This window comes from Xyrauchen texanus, chromosome 44, assembly GCF_025860055.1.
Source record: "Xyrauchen texanus isolate HMW12.3.18 chromosome 44, RBS_HiC_50CHRs, whole genome shotgun sequence".
NCBI lineage: Eukaryota > Metazoa > Chordata > Actinopteri > Cypriniformes > Catostomidae > Xyrauchen > Xyrauchen texanus.
In genome coordinates, this window is record NC_068319.1 from 3,999,661 (window position 1) to 4,020,323 (window position 20,663).

Here is a 20,663-nt window from a genome sequence, read left to right on the forward strand (position 1 = left end):
ATGCCATCAAACAACAAACAAACTTAAAATTATCACTAATGGTTTAAATCGGTCAGTATTAGAAGCAAATGGTATAATGGTTTATTTTTGTTTAATCTACATCAGGTTATCCTATTTTTCACGGCAAATTTTAAAAGTACTAATCTTTCCTTTTTGTTCTAGATTTGCACATTGCGAACACTTTTTTAACAAACAAAAGAATGTCAATTTATAATATTTGCCATCATATGGGATTTTGAACATAAAAAATTATTATCTATTATACACGTTAAACTAATAAACACTTTTTATTAAATTAGTTTTAATATTGACCACAAATTTCTATAAGGGTTCAAGCAAAAATCTGCAATACACACAACCTCCAAATTTACAAACATTTGGCATTAAATCATTATCAGACCCAAATTTCGATAACGGTGCTCAGAGAAATTCCTAAAGAGTGAAAAATGACAGTCAACGTCAAATTATTTATTTACATACTTATGGCATTAAATCCATATCAGCCATAAATTTCTATGGCAGTGCACATAGAAATTCGTACAGAGTGAGAATCTTCAATAGATGTCAAACTACGAATTTACACACTTGTAATATTAAATCAATATAATCCACAAATTTCAATAATGGTGCACAGAAAAATTCTTTCAAAACGAAAATCTACAATAGTCATCAAACTATGCATTTACACTCGTGACATTAAATCAGTATCGCCACAAATTTCGATAACGGTGCACAGAGTAATTCGTATGAAAAAAAAACCAAACAATGGTCATAAAACTATGAATTTTGGTATTATATATATATGTATATATATATATATATACAAATTTCTAAAACGGTGCACAGAGAAATTTGTACAAAGCAAAAATCTACACTAGACATCAATTTACGAATATATACACTTTTGTGTTACATTGCGCACAGGGGACAAATCTATGAGCGCAGATGGAACAGTAAATGTGAGAAATTTGACTTAAGTAAAGAGTAAAAACTTTACCAGATTCCCTCCGTGTTTCTGAGAGAGCTCGTGGAACGTGAGCGCGGTTTCATAACAATACTCATGGCGAAACACGTTCTGTCTTCTCCCTCGAGTCTCCTGGTTTCGTCTTTCTCAGAGTCGGTCCTGCTCCATGATAGACATGCTTTCCGCGAGATAATCCACCACTGTGCTAAAACTATGCGGATGGAGTGACTGTCTCTCTTCGTCTGTCTGTGTGTGTGTGCGTCTGCAGGCTAAGTAAGCTTTCTCGAGTGAAGATCACGTTTCTTAGCCTCTCCTCCTCTACTCTACTTTCCCTGGGCAGCAGTGGCCTAGCAGTGGGAGAGAGTATGTGCATTGCAGGGGGATAAACCCTCAGGGTCCTGTGTGTGTATGTATTTCTGTTGTATCTCACTAAAGGAACCAGAGCGGCAGTTTTAGGGAGTGGAGGTGGGTGGATATGCAGTTGGTGAAAGCATCAAATCCCACTTACACACACACACACACACACACACACACACACACACACACACACACACACACACACACACGCAGTTTTAAAAAAAAAAAAAATATTTAGTTTAGTTTCAGTTATTTTACCAACTGTGTTAGTTTTAGTTTAGTTTTTCAATATTTTTAGTTTTAATTTTATTCTATCAATATATTTTAGTTTTATTTTTGTTTCTATTTCAGTTAACAGATGAGTGTGACTTGGCAGGAAACAATTTTGTCTATTGTCCTTTAAATTAAACTATTCATTATCTACTCCAGATTACACTTAGGTCTACATATAGTTTAGCTAGGCTGACATACAACATAGTAAAAACAACCAATCAGTTGCAGCAGAGCAATGCAAAAAAATCACACAAATACGGTTCAGGAGCTAAGTTAATGTTCACATCAACCATCAGAATGGGGAAAAAATTTTATCTCAGTGTTTTCAACCATTGCATGGTTATTGGTGCAAGACGGGCTGATTTCAGTATTTCTGTAACTGTTGATCTCCTGGGATTTCAGCAGCTAAAGTTCTGCGGAATGCACAACACATCGAACCTTAAGGCGAGCTCCTGACTCATTTCTGTGTGATTTTATGCACTGCGCTGCTGCCACATAATTGGCTGATTAGATAATCGTATGAATAAGTGGGTGTACAGGTGTTCCTAATAAAGTATGTATCCCTTTATATTTTGAACAACAATGGATGATGTGATTAAACAAACTAATCAATTTATCTTGAACATTGAGCACAAAACCAAATGTGAGCCCATGAAACTCATGGCGAGTAGATGGCATGTTCACAATGCAACAGATGGAGACATTTAAAGAAACAAAACAATTTTGTAACATGCACAAGTCAAAGTATTAAAAACGAAAACTAAAAATATTTTATGATAATTTCTATTTATTTGAATACGTTTTGAAGCAATGCATAATCATTTCAGATTAGTTTTTTTTTTTTTTTTTAAATGTTACTTTTAATTTAGTTTTTCTAGATTATCTTTTAGAATTTAGTTTCAGTTAACAATAATAAGCTTGCTCTGATATTTGACCAATAATCCTCCGTGGGGATTAATACAGAAAGTGTAATTGGAGATGAGACAGAACAACAGATAATGAAGGATAGAGTGATAAAGGGAGTGTAAATTAAGGTCTTGACAGGACTCAGTAGATATGGAGGTGTTCTTGAAAGTTCTATTCTACTGCAGTGTTCTCTGAGCCGTGATGTCTAAACTTCTGTCTAAACACCGACAGAATAAAGCCAATGTACAGTATATATACAATACATGTTAATATTATTATCATGTTACAATAAATCAGTCATTTATGACAACCAAAGTTAGTTTGATAATTATTTTGTTTATAACTACTCGCTGCACTTGAGAACTGCATTGCTGACAAGATGGCAAGGACGCTAACATTAAAGCTAACATTAGCTGTTCGAATGGTTAGAATAAAGTCAATGATGGAAACTGCTTAACTTTCCTCTTAATATGCCATTTTGAATGAAAAAAGTCACATGAATTTGTGCAGATCCGTTGAGTTTAGTTTTTTTCCAGGGTTGAGCGGTGTTCAGTATGCTCCAGTCAAGTTATAAACATGAGCGCTCCTAAGTGAATTTATAAGTTAATCATCAGTAGTAAATCCGCCATTAATGCCAACCTATATGAAAGTACTGCCTGAGTTTTTGCTTTTGCTTGGCCAATTGCTTGTGTCAGAAGCCCAAGCACTAGCAAATTGCTTTGCATGAATGTGATGCACACAGGAACAGTTTTATCGTTTTTTTTACAATAAAGATTCACAAACTTTTCTCCGTTCTGATAAAATGAACTTCTGTACAAGCTTTCTAACTTTATGAAGTAGGTACAAAAAAAGTAAGAGCATGGTAAAATATATTTGTCTGAAATATATATTTTATATTCATGAGAGGGCACATATTATATATACAATTCCATTCTAAACTTATCTTTAAAAAGAAAAGACTTGAGTTGATTTTATTTCTATGCTTTTTTCTACCTTTTTAACATCATGCATATATTTAATGACAATAAAATAAAATAATAAATATTGTTAGTAGTGACGAAGCATACAGTCACTATTTGGCTTTGTAAGGAAGTGTTTGATGTTACTACTGAACAACAAACACATTTGATCTGTAATATTTCAGACAAAGGCTCTTAAGAAAGTGAAACTTACTAAAGTTCAGAAATATTTTACACTGAGTGGAAAGTTTTCATTCATATTTTACATTATGAAAACTATTGGCATTCGGACTGTTTTCCCACCTTAGTTATCGGTATCGGCAAAACCCTCTATAGGTCAACCTCTAAGCACTACCTGTTGGAAAACGTAGCTCGTTACTGGAAAAGATTCACTGTCATGCTACTAAAAAATTTCACTACTTTTAGTTAATTACTCCCAATCACTGTTATGATCAAATGTATCCACTACATGCAGGGCTCCAGACTGCAACTAAAACGGTCGCAAATGCTACCAAAAACATTTGATTGCGATAATAATTTGAAATCTAGTCACCATTGGTCTGGTTGTGTGCGTTCATATGCAGTTTGGTCAGATATTGTCTTGTGAGTTATTGCATACATCTTTAGAGTACGCCCCAGTGTGTCTCACACCACTTTTCACCTGTTCTGTTGTGATGACGAACAAACCAGGTCTTTTTCATGAATCACCTGAAAAGAACTGATGGTTTGAACTCTTAAACTCAGGTTAGCAGTCTGAATCAGTCACCTTCTCAGCGAATCAGCTGTAGTGTCAGTGAGTTCAAAACTAGGAGCTCAGACATTTCAAAATATGAGTCCCCTGTGTTTTTCGGGCTTCTTTATAATTAAAAGTCTCACGTTATATACCACTTTTTTTCTTCTTCTGGAAATTACTGATTGGGATTGGAGTAGCACGATAAACTGCATCTGGCATTTCATTCAATTTGCAATCTTGTAGTCTGTGTCTGGTCCATCGGTAGCAGTAAAGAAGGACTAAGGCAATATTATAAACCATGTAAATTAAATTAAATTATATATATGAGATCCAGCTTTTGACACTTTGGACAACTGAGGGACTTGTACACAACTATTACACAAGGTGCAAACATGCATTGATGCTCAAGAAGAAAACACACTACTGTGCACATACTATACTTTATGTAAATATCTGTAATGTAGATTTTGAAGGGCAGTACTAAATAAAGTAAAAAATCTTTTACCTCTTATGTTTTTATCAATTATGAAAGGGGTGTGAACATCTATGAGACAAAAGGGGAATCCAAACTCATATTCTCAACTATACTGTTTATTAAACCTCAGAATAATGGGTCATTATCATCTTGTTTCTGAACAACAATCTAAATCGAGCAGTTCTGTGATTTGGTGTCTTAAAACAGCCATTTGGCTCCTTAATGTAAAAGTATTTTTTTTTTTGTCTGGAGCCCTGTACAGGGCTAAGTGCATACTGTTAGTTTATAGTGTGTGATTTGGGACAGCTTAAAATGAAGATGCTTTTACTGGAATTCTTATAGTGTAGATGGGAATGCAACTGAATTTCCTTACATGCTTACAACTGCACAAGTGTGTATGATATTACCCAGCAGACCGCATCTGATCTAATAAAAAAAAAAAAGATGCATGAAGCAGTGTGTATCATTGGAGGATTTAAGCTGTGACATCTTCTTCCACCTCTATACCCTTCACCCTTAAAACACATCCATATAAACATTGTATATTACATATGTGAATGAGGTCCCGTTTAAGGTATGCATTTAAGGTATAATGCTTTTTTATAAATATACCTGTACTACTTTTCATTGTTTGTTCATAATGCATTAACTAATGTAAATGTTAAAAGTATTAGTATATGCAGAAATTAACATTAATAGGTGCTGTACAAGTACTGTTCTCTATTAGTTCAAGATAATTATTGTGAACGTATACATCCTTTTTAAAAAATGGTACTAAAAACACAACAGACATAATATACAGGCAGCCCTCAAATGAAATGTAAACTTCCACTGTTTATAACTCATTTTAAGATAATGCAGTCTGCATGACGAATACTTAAAGCCAAATTCTTGATCAAATCTTTCCACTTTCTAATGTATTCAACTTCTTCACATCTCCACGATTAGAGCAAAATCACTTTTCCTGGAAATGAACAATCAAACTTAAGTTCAGAATACAAGAATCCCATTCAGATATTCAGTAGATTAAGCAAACTCATTGTGCTCTAATAGCAGACGGAAAATTGTGCGCAAAGTATTAGCACAAAGTAACGTCTCATGACATTCTGACTTGAGTGGTACATGGCATTTGGGTTGTTTTGTGGCATGGGTATCATGAACATGCACACTTCTTCAGATTGGTGGACAGGCAGGGTGTGCAACGAATCATTGTTCTATAGTGTCGCATTATATTACATGCCACATGAACTACAATGTGCAATGAGTACTGAGTGCAAGCCTCTGAAGTCATGAAACTTTTCTTTTGACCATACCACCAAAATTTTGCTCACAGAATATTCAACTCATTCCAGATAAAACAGAATGCATTCTGTGTAATCAGTCCAAATGTCTATGAGAAACATCATTTCATGAGCTGTAAACCTCAAGAAAATTCAAATGAAGAACTTCAGAAAAAGTAGGAGACCCTCTGGTGGTGAATGAAGAAATAACAAAATTGGACTCATTCTTTGGTGGTGGGAATTTCTGTAAATTTGAAGAGGTTGGCTGAAAAATGGCATGTGCATTACAAGAAAGTAATGTCTCTTTAAAACATTTTTTATTTAATTTGTCTACTAACCATGTCCAACAGTGTATGAACATGCATCACATGAGATGTATGTCATTTTTGTCATAATGACACACAGTGTTATTTCCATCACATCTCAAATTCTGTTTTGTGTTTAATAGAATTCTGTGGTGGAATTGACGCTGATGGAAATTATATTTTTTAAGTTTTTCAAATAGAATGACCAAATCTTTTGCCTTGCTAAGGTTAATCTAATAGCTAACATTTTATGTATCATAAGATACATGTAATTGAATACTATTTTCAGACTTCGTGTATAATTTGGGTAAATTAAGTAGAGGTCGACCGATTAATCGGTCGGACGATTTGTATAACTTCTTTATATTTAATTAAAAACTTTTGATATGTTACTGCCAACTTCAATAAAAAACGCGACAAACGCTCGACGTTCGGCTACTTTGGATATTGATAACGTAGTTGAAGTTGCATTATCACAGCAGAAGGGTTGCTATCATGTCACAATAAGTAAGTAAGAATTTTGCAATTACAGACAGTGAATCTGAGACTTTTATTTGTTCTGTTTGTGTGTCTTATATTGAGAGGGTTGTCACTCAATGCAGAGAAATAAGTAATAAAAAAAGATACCAATGCACTATAGGCTATTGAAGGACTGGCTTTGGTAAGCTCGGACGTTATCGGTTCTGCTGTCGGTACTGGAGAAATTAAGAAAATACATGTATTATTGCTATAAAGAGAAAGTTATTTTATCTCGCCAGCCATTTCTATGTATAATAATATTAAACCATTTGTCTGTGATGCAATTTAGCTATTCGCAGTCAGAGAGAGAGAGAGAGAGAGAGAGAGAGAGAGAGAGAGAGAGAGAGAGATCTCACGCGGTGCCACAGCGAGCACAACATGAGCCCTGCTTAATGAGTGACGACGGAGGACAGAACTAAACATTCAAACGTAGCCTGGTTTAGATCTGTGATATTAGTCTGATTTTATTTTAGATTTCATCTTCCAAAGATTATAAAAAGAATATTTATACATAAGCCGCATTCTGTCTAGCACAACATCCTTCCCTTCACAGCGGTGCACTGACATTTCTCCCTAAAACTCAAACTTAACGTCAGAATCAGCACGATCGGTGATTGTTGTAAAATGCTACTGTTGCTAAATTGCGGGACGCGTTTAAAAATAAAAAGAGCGCAAGAGATACCGTTACCAAGGCGGCGCGCGCTCCGAAACAGACCGCAAAGAGACAAGCAAAGTATAGGCTACTTTGGGTTTCATGTGCGCGTCTAAAGGATCAAATATACACAAAAATATTTCTAAACGATCGGCTTGGAGATTCACTTAAACACAGTTTATGTCTTAAATGGATGTAGTTATGGAAATAGTTGGTGCATCAGGAGCCTATTAGATCTGAACTCGGTCTTAAAGGGGAAGTATCCTAATAAACATGCTGACGATTGAGCCATTACTGTGAATCAAACAACAAAAGGCAAAGAGAAAATCACTTACAGCTCTTGAATGAATAACTTCTGCATTAATAAGCATTAATCTATCTATGATAAACTATGCAGAGTTATTTTACAATTGATTACTTTATTAGATTTCTTTTTAGACCACACCTGAACAGTAATGTTAGTAGACCTTCCTGAAATTAAATCACTGTGCCTATATAACGTTTATCTTTGTGTAATATATATATATATATATATATATATATATATATATATATATATATATATATATATATATATATACAAAAAGAACTGTTAAGAATACCGTTAAAGTACCGGATCGATAAGCAGTATCGGTAAGATAGTACCATTAAAACCTTAACGATACCCATTCCTAGTTATGCCTGTGCTTCTCTTGGATGCTCTGAATATTGGATTACGTGTCTGGATTGCCCCTTAAATAAAGCTGCATTTGGATCTCAACCTTGAAAAGATCGGCATCGGCCTGAAAAAAACAATATCGGTCAACCTCTAAAATTAAGCATACTCTTCACTGACACTTTTGTCCACTTGGTTAACAAGTACACTAACTTCTGAAAAAAAATTCTAGTGGTGGAAATGATGTCACAAGTGTGAAACAGTTGCAATGTATTATTTTCTTTAAATGTACAGAAATAATTTTCATACAATAAATATTTAGTTTATTTCACTCTTTAGATTATTTTAGTTTTAGACATGGAATAATTTAATGGAATTTCATAGTTGAATATTAAGCCTGGGTCTGGGACAAGGATAAAACTGTAAAATCTTTACATAAAAGGCATTTTAAAAGTAACCAAAATAAACAATTAAGACCTGGTAAAACGTTTTTAAGCCAGCTGTAACGTGACATTCATATAACAAAAAGAGAAAATGTTGAAAGCTGTTCACCTCAAACATGAAACTGCTTAATAAAAATAATAATAATAAAAACATATACATGTAATATAAAAGATATGATGTGAAACTGTCACAATTCACTGTTGTCTGCCCTGTGTTTTTCCCTTGTCATCTGTCCCGGACTACACTTCCCATAATTCCCTGCCCTCATCACTGCCAACAGCACTTCATTGTTCTCACCTGTGTGTCATTTAATCATTATCCTTTGTGTATTTAAACCCTATTGTTTTATCGTTCATTGTCAGTTGTTGTATGTATGTTCCTTGAATGTGTTCCTGCCCGTGCCCGTCGTGGATATTTTCTCTTGTTTATAATTTGGTTCCCATCGTGGATGTTTTATTTGTTCCCTGTGTTTTGTTATACCCAGAATTACCTGGTTTATCTTATGTTTTCATTAAAAGCTGCACTTGGATCCCACTGCTCGTCTGCCTCGTTACAGAAACACCTGTTCATTAGTTACTGTGTATATCACTGCAGAGCACCCACAGAGACTAACTATGAACTAGGGATGCTCTGATCGTCCACCACCAATCAGTATCAGCCTATATTCATGTCCTAAGACTTGATTGGTGATTTGGCAGAAATCCGATCCCTCATGTCACTAAAGACTTTAGCAGCACTGTTATGGCATGTTTGGAATACTGGCCCAACACTAATAGTGTTGTAAGAAAATAAACGTGATTCAGCAGTTAAAGGAACATTCCTTTAAGAACAATGCCTTGTGAGATGTTTGGCCAATATGAAAAGTTTGTTTACTGTACTGTTAATGTGGTGTTTCAAACACGACAAGCAAAGGGAAATCAGCACAAGCTGGGAAACGGTCCTTATTACTGTTCATGGAGGAAGCTTCCTAGTCTGCGCCAGGTATCGCCATCTCAGTAATAAGAGTTACAAAATGTGGTGTAATTCAAACATCTTTATTAAATATCTCCCAATTAAACGGCATTAACAATACTAGCACCTGTAGAGTCCAGAAACATGTGCTCTTTCTCCTTTTACCTTTCATCTCTTGCCCTCATGAGAGAGCGTGTGTTCCCCCATTAAAGTTCAAGCAGCAACAAGTGAAAAATCAACTATAAACTATAAAAGGCAGGAAAGGAATTTATAAATATAATATTCCTTTATACAATATTGAGATACCATAATATAATGTATTAAATATAATGAAAAAAATAATAGAATTCAAATGAGGAAAAATAATAATACGAAATAATGAAAATGATTCAATAACCAAAAATGTCACATTAAGTTTAATTGCACCTATGAGTTATAAATCTGTCTTCAGTTTGACACTAAGCTTCATTTGTTTAAGCTTAGTGTCTTAATATAGAGAATAATTTGTTAGCCTATTATTTAGTCTTAAAATATATATATATATATATATATATATATATATATATATATATATATATATATATATATATATATATATATATATATATTTTTTTTTTTTTTTAATAAGCCTTTGAAACTTTTTTATTTGTTTGTTTTTATAGGCAAAGGGAAATTATTGGGAAAAGGAAAATTCGATGAATAGTGGCAGTGAGCAGAAAGCAACATATACCGGTATGCAGTTATGACAGAGATCCTGATAAAAGGTGAAATGATCGGTATCTGGATTGGTATCGGCTAATCAGATGACAAGATCTGGTGAATGTATCAGCTATAAAAATCCTGATTGGAGCATCCCTACTATTAACATTAGGTTACATCTGAGGAACTATATTTTCATGTGGAATAAGGGTACTAAATTAATTTGCTAAATAATATTTTATTTGAAAAAGCTCATTATTTTTCAATATGTAGAAACCGGTTGAACGTCATGCCTAACAACACTCTGCCTGCATGACTAAAGTAAAGTACTGTGCAAAAGTTTTAGGCACTTGTGAAAAATGTTGCATAGTGAGGATGTCTTCAAATAAAATGACAGAAATAGTTTTCATTTATCACTTAATGTCATACAAATCCAGTAAACATAAAAAGCTAAATCAATATTTGGTGTGGCTACCTTTGCCTTTAAAACAGCACCAATTCTCCTGTTCACCTGGACACAGTTGTTCTTGGATGTTGGCAGATTGGATTTTAAAGCTTCTTGGAGAATTCAACACAGTTCTTCTATATATTTAAGCTGTCTCAATTGCTTCTGTGTCTTTATGTAATCTCAGACTGATTCGATGTTCAGTGGGGGGCTTTGTGGGGGCCATGACATCTGTTGCAGGGCTCCCTGTTCTTTTACTGTAATCTTTTTTAATTTCAAAGTAATGTTTGGGAGTATAAAAAGTATTTTTATAATTGACGCACTAAAGCTTAAGATATAAATAACCGTCTTAAGCGCCTATGCATTTTGCACAGTGCTGTATATTAACAAATATAGCATGGCCTCTTGTGCCTCATTGTTTAAATAGAGTTTTAGGAATTATAGCTCTATTGTAAATGAAAGTAATGTTTTAAATGCAAAGGGTCATTGATGTCTCAGCAACCTTCATGGTGCAACAGTTTTGGTTTATGGTGAAGAAGAAAAAAAAAAAAAAACCTCACACCAACTTATCACCATACCGGGGCAAGAAATGTTTCCTCTTTCAAAAGTAATCGCAAAAATTACCCACATCCTTATATCATCTGCAGCCTGTCAAATCTCATGAGAACAAATTTCTGTTACAGCAAATGCTAAAATGTGCACAAAATTTGCACAATTTGCAAAAAAATTTTTAGTAAATGTAAACAGTATTATTTCCATGTAAATGTAATGTAAACATAGCATTTATTATGTATGAATTTGAATCTAATTTACATGATGTAATTTGTTGTAAAGCATCCTTGAGCATTGAAAAGTTGCTATATAAATTCAACTTCTTAGCTACTTTGTTTATATATATATTATGTATTGTTTGTTGTAAAAACATAAAATAAAAATACAAAGTAGAAAGGGTTGGAGTGAGCGGAGCAAGGATTTATGTTTGTACACGTTGCAACTACAGAGACGGCTAAAATACTGCCAAGTTGCATTTCGTATGAATGAAAATTATAAATATATATATATAGAAAGCCTTATTAACCACTGGTCTCACATATATAATCCACAGTGGGCTTAGAAAAGCAGCAATCTCCACCTGTCACTATTAAGTACACACGACAGCAAACTGTATAAACCACCCACAACTTCCATCAATCTATCACCAATGTTGGTGTTTTGCATACATAACTGAGCATAAAATCTCATAGTGTCATCTTAAATCATATAAATGAATCTCAAATATGCAAGACAAGAGTTTATCTGAGCATTGGCAGTACCTGTAAGATTTGAGGAGGCGTTTTCGTTTCATACCCCTGCTAAGCGCTACACTCGGGGCTATGAAGTTGCCCATAAAGTCCCTGTGTAAATCCATGGGGTTCCAGAGTCTGAGTCGTCCAATTTGAAGCCTCTTCTTGTGATGTTTGAAGAGCTTCCTGGACTCTATCTGGGTTTCACAGTCCCCACCCCTTATGCTTGAAGTTACAGACGAGATGTCTGTATTTAGCCTCTGATAACCCCAGTTCCGCCTCTTCTGGTAATCTCATTAGTACTTAGGGACATGCTGTCCAGCATAGGGCTACTCGTACCTCTCTCTTTTTTCTTAATATCTAACAAGCATTGTGTTTTCTAATCGTTTTGCAAGTTGATGCTAACAGCCGAGACCCCACAGTTGACGACATACAGTCTTCTTCAAAGTGGTGTCACTGCATTCGCATACTTGCAAACCAAAACCCTCAAAAGCATTGAGTGTAAACATCTCTCCACAGAAAGGCCCAAATCTGTGTGAGGTATTTAAGGTAAATCCGTTGAATCAAAGGGTTCTGTGTGGTAAAAAGGCATCCAATTCACCTTTTCAAATGACCAAATTCCCGTTCGGCTGCATTTTAGTCTCTCGCTCTCTCTATCTAAGACCTTGAGATGCAACTTATGGGAGGAAGAGAATTGGTATTATGCTGCCTTCAGGTGCACCTGGGAAGCTCCTGGGCATTCCTTATTACGTCATGTCATGCATTCAAGATGGAACCAAAATAACAAAAAAAAAAAGCCAATAAATGACGCAATAAATGGCAACAAAAGCTCTTTTTTTTCTGTTACCAGTAAATACGGATAAGTGAGTACACTTATATATGACCTGTATATATATATATATATATATATATATATATATATATATATCAAGGATCGGTTGTATCGAGTGATTCAGGACACTCAGACAAAAGAGGATATAACCCAATTTATAATACTGCAGAGCCATCAGGAAATGTTTACGCTGGATTGTTTGCCCGGCTCCCACTTCCTCCTTCACAACCAATTATGTATAAGTATTAACAATTACATATATTTTATAAGAGATATAATATGAAACATACCAATTTGTGAGCTTGCTCCAACAAAACTCTGTTTGTGACGCTAGAGTGTTGTGTGTGGTTGCAAGGGTGTTTCTTTGCAGTTGCTAAGTTGTTCGGAGTGGGTTTTAGTGCATTTCTATAGTGTTTTTGGTGGTTCCTAGGGCGTTGTTTAGAGGTTCAAATCTCTGTAATATTATATATGCCTTATGTTCCTCCTTTAATGTACGTCTAACATACTTTTAAAAAGTTGACATTCTTTTTTAACTGACACGGTGTCTAGAAAATGCAGCACTCCTGCACGAGATGCTGAAAAAGATGCCGTTTTATCATCCACCAAGACAATCTTAAGATGACTAAGAAAAGTACACCATTTAGGAGGACAGGAATGGAATTTTTTTGTTTTGTGTGGTCTCCCTTGCAATACCTTTTTTCATCCCTTACAAACATTAACCATGGTTTTACTATAATAACCCTAGTTGAACTATGGTATTTGTAGTAAAACCATAACCACATAGTTTACCATGGCTTTATTACAGTTCCCATGTTTTAACCAGGGTGTCGTAGTAAAAAAAACCTAGTAATAATAAAGGTTCAATTCAGCCAAATAATTCTGCCCAAAAAAAAAAATTATGTTTTACACTAGTAACACCATGGTTCATTTTTGGTAAAGTAAGTTTTTAAAACCATGATTTCCACCATAAAACAAAAACATTCCCAAACAACCTGAATCATGTTTTCAATATAGTAAGCCAGCAGTAACCATGAACATTGTTTTTTTTTGTTGTTGTTGTAAGAACCACAAATTAACATTTGTGTTACTATAGTAAAACAATCAATGTTTTTTTTTTTTTTTTTTTTAAATGTTAAAATATGAGTTTTTCTTGTATTATTCATGACTAAGTTCAGAAGTTCATGAAACTCTATACGGCGTAAGGTTTGAACTTGTTACCTGTTAGTCAAGCTAATCAGATCACATTGTTCAAGCTGATAGGTCCTTTGACATGTAATCGGATAGCCAATCAACTTGCGCACTCTCTCTTCAACAAACATTTAAATTAGCTCAGTTTGCAAGTAAACCGGTTTCACTCAGCATACTGTAAGAGGTTTCTCTGAAACCATCCTCCTCTCAGCACCAAAGGTCTGGATGTGATACATGGGGATTGTATTTATGTCTAATTTTGCAGCAGCATGTCATACATACTTGATGCAGCCTGTCTTGTGAATATTATAGCAGAAGAAGAAAATTTAGTATGCCAAGACCAATATCCTGTCAATATGTTATGCCCACATTAACATGTTAAAGAGTTGTCATGGCTAAACTATGGTTTTACCATTTAATGCATTTAATAATGTAAATATTATAGTAAAACCATGGTAAATTCTTGTAGCTGGTTTTATTAGAAATACAATAGCTGAACTATAGTTACTGTGGTAAAATCATGATAATTTTTTTTATTAATATTGTGTGTTTGCTTCAAATACAAATGTTTAACTATGAAACAGTTTTACTATGCAGTAAAACAAGGTTAATTTTACATAAGGGATGGATAAAGGTGTTGTGGGGGATTACTATTTTAGAAAAAATAAATAAAAAATTCCCTCCCTCCCTAATTCTAATTTGTATCATTCATGTTTGGAGCACTAAACAGTGCAGGACAAGTTAGGTGCCAAAATTTACTACTTACTGTAGGTTTTTAGGAGTTTGTTCAAATTCCTTAACCGAAGTACGAGCAACAGTAATGGTGATGCTTGGCTTAACAAACATATTTACTAATTAGACTATTTTTGATAGATTGTAGGAATATACAGTTTTACAACTCATGCATAAGACAATAACATGATCAGATCCCTAACCGTAACAATAATAGTGATGCATAGACCACTAAAACTTGTTTGATTCCATAAAAGCCATTTTTTATTCAGATCTATTTAGTCATTAAAGGGAATGTGATTAAGTTATACTAGAAACATAACTAATTTTGCTTTCCCATACTGATGCCTCTCTGAGCACAGAAGACAAATGCATAAAAGGAAATACAAAAAGAAATGTTTACACCCGGCCTTTTAACGAAGCAAAGACCTTTGAAGTTTAGAGACGTAAACCCAGGCAAAACATACAGCTAAAATGCAAAATCTTGAATTCTGCTTGGCTAGAGTCAAAGCACACAACAAAGAGAGTTGGATGTGGTTAAAAATAGCAAATAAAAAACGTTACCATCTTCTCCTGACTTTAATATCGATGGGTTTGTTGGTAGCAAACGGTGAGTCGCTGGTAGACATGCAGCGATGTTTTGCTAACAGTTCCAGGGACAGGAGCTCGGTGCGAACAGGTAAACTCATCCTGGACATCAACAAATGTCTTTCCCTGTCCTCTCTTTATGAACACAACACAGGGCAATGTGACACTGAGCATTCATAGTCATATTCACGCACCTCAATGAACCTTTGGAGGTGATGCTGGCCAACAAATTGTACATGCACCTGCACTGAGAACAGCTTTAACGCTTGTCAGTATTGTGAACTATGCCTTTAATTTGCTCTTATTCAAGAGACCTGCCAGTTTTATCACTTTAATCATCATTTTCAAATATTGAAATTGGCATTATACTAGTAATTGATTTGTCATTATTTGTCAACCCCTACTGTTTTTGTTTCTGTTGTTTAGTGTATGCATCAAAAACTCTTAGTACTCAACTCTACCAGTTGCTTTGTATTTAGCACACGTTGAAAGAAACAGTGAGTGTAATTGGACGGGTAAATTCATTGTGTAGATTTATAAGCATGTTCAGTGCTGGTGATAAAAACAGAGCAGCAGATGTTTGCGGGTATCATAAAGCCTCTTCCTCTGACTATTAATTTCTCTACAAAACAGAAAATGATGTCTAATTCATTTCACCAGCAAGGGAAAATAATAGGGCTTCATTGATCACATCTGCTCTAATCGGATTTTGATGTTGAAAATGAAGAATTAGTTCGCAGAGGGCTGCTATTGGGCAGTCACTGATCAGGTAACCTGGCAGAATACTGGAGCATTGAAAATTCAGAATTAGACCTGTCACGATAATTACATTATCGACTTGTCGTACGTTATATGGACATGACCTCGATAATATTTGCCAACTTCGATATTGCCAAGTGTGTATACATGCGTGTTTGTTTCCATAAGAATTAATGTCTCCAACATTTTTGCCAGTCGCTCTCATCCATTCTGTGTCGGAGGCGGGGCTCAGGCAGCTCCACAAACAGAGCGGACAGCAACAAGTGAAGATTACGTGTTACTTGAGGCTAATAGGTGTTTTAATAGCCGTTTTTTCCCGACAACTGCATAATTCCAGCCAGAATGTTTGGAAGAATAAGTCCAAATAGACTTGGTTTCATTCCAGAGCTCAGGTGTGGGAACATTTTGGCTTTAAGCCGAATGAGAGGAGAGTCCATTAACATGAACAAGCTGGTATGTCGACTTTGTTTAAAAACAGTGACAATGAAAAGTGGCAATACATCTCAGGGCTCGATATTAATGCTTGTCTGGGACAAGTGATTTTTTGCAAGGACAAGACAAAAATAATTGTATTAGCCTGACCAGACAAGTTGCCTAATTGAAAACTTAATAATGCAAAAAAAAAAAAATTGTGTTTGAGTTTATTTGTGATTTAGCGTACGCCTGTATCACATATATATATATATGTGATACAGGCATGCTAAATCATCAAATAAACTCAAACACAATTTTTAAATATATATATATATATATATATATATATATAAAAACATATCTTGCTGTTGAAAATAATCTAGTGTCTGAAATTCTGCACAGGATTCTGCCTGTTGTCTTTGCATTAATTCCAGAATCTGAGCGAATACAGGAAATCATCTTCTACATCTTCTACATCTCTCGTGCAGCGAGAACATGTGCATTTTCGACATGTACTGCACATACCAACACACAAAATATTTTTAACACATCCAATTTTTTATTTAATAATTAAAATATCAGGTCATTCAACCATCAAATAAAAAGTGAAAATGACAACAAAAAAAAACAGCTTTCTCTAGAAACTCGTCTGTCAATCATTGTTTGGAGGAATGAAGGGGATACAGTGCTTGAAACTGCCCAAAAACTGAAGATTTCATCCAAAGGTGTCACTACAGTCTTCAAAGATAAAGGACCACTGGCTCTAACAAGGACAGAAAGAGATGTGGAAGGCCAGATGTACAACTAAACAAGAGGATAAGTACATCAGTGTCTCTAGTTTGAGAAATTGACGCCTCACATGTCCTCCGCTGACAGCTTCATTGAATTCTACCCGCTCAACACCAGTTTCATGTTCAACAGTAACGAGAAGACTCAGGAGGTCTTATGGGAAGAATTGCAAAGAAAAAGCCACTTTTGAAACAGAAAAACAAAAAGAAAAGGTTCGAGTGGGCAAAGAAACACAGACATTGGACAACAGATAATTGGAAAAGAGAGTTATGGCTCTTAACCCCATTGAGCTTTTGTGGGATCAGTTAGACTGTAAGGTGTGTGAGAAGTGCCCGACAATACAGTCACATCTATGACAAGTGCTACAGGAAGTGTGGGGTGAAATGTCACCTGAGTATCTGGACAAAACGACAGCTAGAATTCCAAGGATCTGAAAAGCTGTTATTGCTGCACAATGGAGGATTTTTTGATGAGAACTCTTTGAAGTAGTTTAAGTTACAATAGTTAAATTGTAATAGTAATTTTTATTTATGTCCTGAATATTTACTGAATAGATTTACAAATAAAAGTACATTTGTGTACTCATAAGTATTACACATAAGTAAAATAACATAAAATAAATACCAGAGACCTGCTTTGGCCTTAGATTACAAATTTTGGTACATTATATTGCAAATTCAAATAACTTACTATTAGTTATAAATTATATAAATAATAATAATAATGATGATGATGATGATGATGATAATGATAAATAATAATGATAATAATAATAATAATCTATTATGACTATATTAGTATTAATAACGTTTTATTTAAATAAATATTTATAATACAAATATTTAATAAAGTTAAAGAAATTAATGAATAGACTAATGAATAATAGTACATTTGTGTACTCATAAGTAATATAATAAAATAACTTCAAGCAATGTATTATTATTATTTTGGTATACTGTATATAACATATTATTATTATTTAATATTTAAACAAACAATATTAATAAATAATATAACATGAATGCACTCATACTTAATTTAATACAATACAAATACAAATATATAAATAAAAATCTGCAGACCCCTGTAGGATAATTTGGTCAAATCTTAAAATGAGATCTCGACCCTACCAGTAGTGTTTGCATGCATTGCCACAAAAAGCAGGTCAGCATTATGCAGATCAAGTGACACGGTTATATGTCACTTTGTAAACAGCTAGTCTAAACTCCAGCTGCTAATCTTTGCATTTTTCATCAGTACTGTAACCATGGTCCCTGAGGGGCAGACAAAACCCTTCTACAGGTACAGTCGTGTTGTTGTGAAACAGCAAACAAAAATATAAGCATATTGTGATAGGCCCAACCTGCTAGCTGCCTGAACCAATCACATCAGAGAAGTTAATCAGAGACCGTACACAAAGACAAAATTGCTCACGGATTAGTTTAAAAACATCCTAATAAGCTGTGCTAGGCCACACCTAACTCAATGAACAGTGTCTAGGATGTTTGATGTTAATAAAGTTAGCAGTTTCTCCTTCAGACACCACTAGAGGGCTGTACTCTCATATCTGTTCCACACAGCAACTCTTTTAAAAATCTTTGACAACACAATACAAATCAAAATTCATCCCAATTTAATGAATGTGGTTTTGCACATCCATAGCTTCTATAATCTAAAATCTAATGACCTACCTGACATTATATGATTTTATAGTCTTCAACACTACATAATATTTCTCCAAAATGTAAAGTGAGAAATTGCATAATAATAGATAACATCTCTTATCACATCTTCTGCCACCCCTTATTTAGGCCTCACTTTGCACAGATCCACTCTGCCACCTGTGCCCCAGTGCATTGCCATGGCGCCTGTTCTCTTCCACCTGTCCCATCTGATGACACGTTATTTGCCTCACAATTCGAGATTAATTTCTATGAAAGCTGATGGGAAAGTGGGTTATGAAAAAAGAAGAACTGCAGTATTTTTTCTTATGTACCTTTGTGCAATATTATGGGATAAGACTTTTTAGATGCATAAATTCAACCAATAATTGGTCCTAATATATTTGTTAAATAAAAAGCAAACAAACTGTATTTCATTAATTATTTTTTTTAACAAAGATCCACCAATTACAACCAAACCAACCTGGTCTCATAGAATCATGTTACTATAACTACTTTAATTCACTTTCACTCAAATCACTAGTAAAATGGCAGATTATTACACAATACTATCTTATGACGTCTAAACACGTTCACTATAGCGCACGACTTAGGAAGGTGATATATTTTAACGTTTACATTATATAACCAACTACATTTACAAGCTTAGTCAAGCGTGATTACGTTGCATTATGGTGCAAGTGATAGTGTTGTAATTTGAATGTGGAAGACCCATGCAAGTTGACACGTGAACTGAAAGCGTCAAAGAAGCGCAAAATTATGTTGTTGCTTCAGCTTTTGTGTTTTTTTATATTGCAATTTTGCAATATATGTCTAAAATCATGAGCACCCAAATTAAAAGGAAGACTCAGTCATATCAGTAACCTCACAAAAGCCATTTTATTCTACATGAAGAGGGTCCGCACATGTTAGAATCACATGACCAGTTGAATACTACTGGCTTAATCTCAGTAGCCGTCCTGTTATTGGACACTTTCAGTCATTGATTAAAGTAATCATGGCTGACTGTAAATACAAAATTTCAAAAATGGCATCTGAAACTGAAAACTATTGATTTTAAATGATGCTGCATCCATGCCACTAGGTGTCAGTGTAAGTCCAAAATGACACAAAGACAAATTTTACTCCTTTAAGATATTACACCCCTGTGACTGCCCTGGACTCTGTAAACAGAAAAAAATTAGGAGAATGCCCTACTTCTTTTTTGGCTTTCAATCATTTTCCACACTCACGCTTGGCTGGATCCCATTTACACCTGTATTTACACTGTCTACTTGAGATTGGATCACCAAAGACATATGTGGAAACTAAGTGTATCAGCTTAAATGCTAAATTACAGTATGTTGCAAGATCTAAAATATATGTACAAAGAGTACAAAAAGGAGATAAAGGAGTTCTTAGAGAGAGCAATGTAACAAAAAGAGCTAACTTAGGGGTACCTGTTAAACTGAGGCATGTGAACAATAGCCCTCTTACACATGTTTGTCTTGAAGGCGAAACAGTCATGTATGACCGGCTGAACAATATAAGAGCAAATTGACTGATGAAGTTTGTGAGAAATATGAAATTATACATGCTGTTCTGCTCTGTGTATGTGTTTCTGGCCTTACATGTGTGTTCAGTTGACCCCAGATGCAGGCTGCAGTGCGCATGATAGTGAGTCAATATATTTAGCAACTGCTGACCGTTTATTCTCTTTATCATGCTCCGCATACTTATTTCTGTGATCTGATTAAGGTCACACCCGTCCACAAGGTCAACCGTAAGATATCATGGCTG

The 20,663-nt window shown here is 34.6% G+C and overlaps 1 protein-coding gene across 6 annotated transcripts in view; it reads right to left on the reverse strand.

The window, feature by feature from the left end:
• LOC127636525 (cAMP-specific 3',5'-cyclic phosphodiesterase 4D-like) overlaps window positions 1–20,663 on the reverse strand; it is a 268,642-nt gene that overhangs the window by 55,936 nt on the left and 192,043 nt on the right. For 2 of the 6 annotated variants that reach the window (XM_052117072.1, XM_052117071.1), the window contains exon 1: window positions 998–1,188. The exons of 3 other annotated variants lie outside the window; for them this stretch is intronic. In XM_052117072.1, coding sequence (XP_051973032.1) covers window positions 998–1,062 — 65 coding nt within the window. In that variant the 5' untranslated portion in view covers window positions 1,063–1,188. Of the gene's footprint in view, window positions 1–997; window positions 1,189–11,930; window positions 12,043–20,663 lie in introns of those variants that run through there. One more of the 6 variants, XM_052117069.1, reaches the window with a different exon arrangement.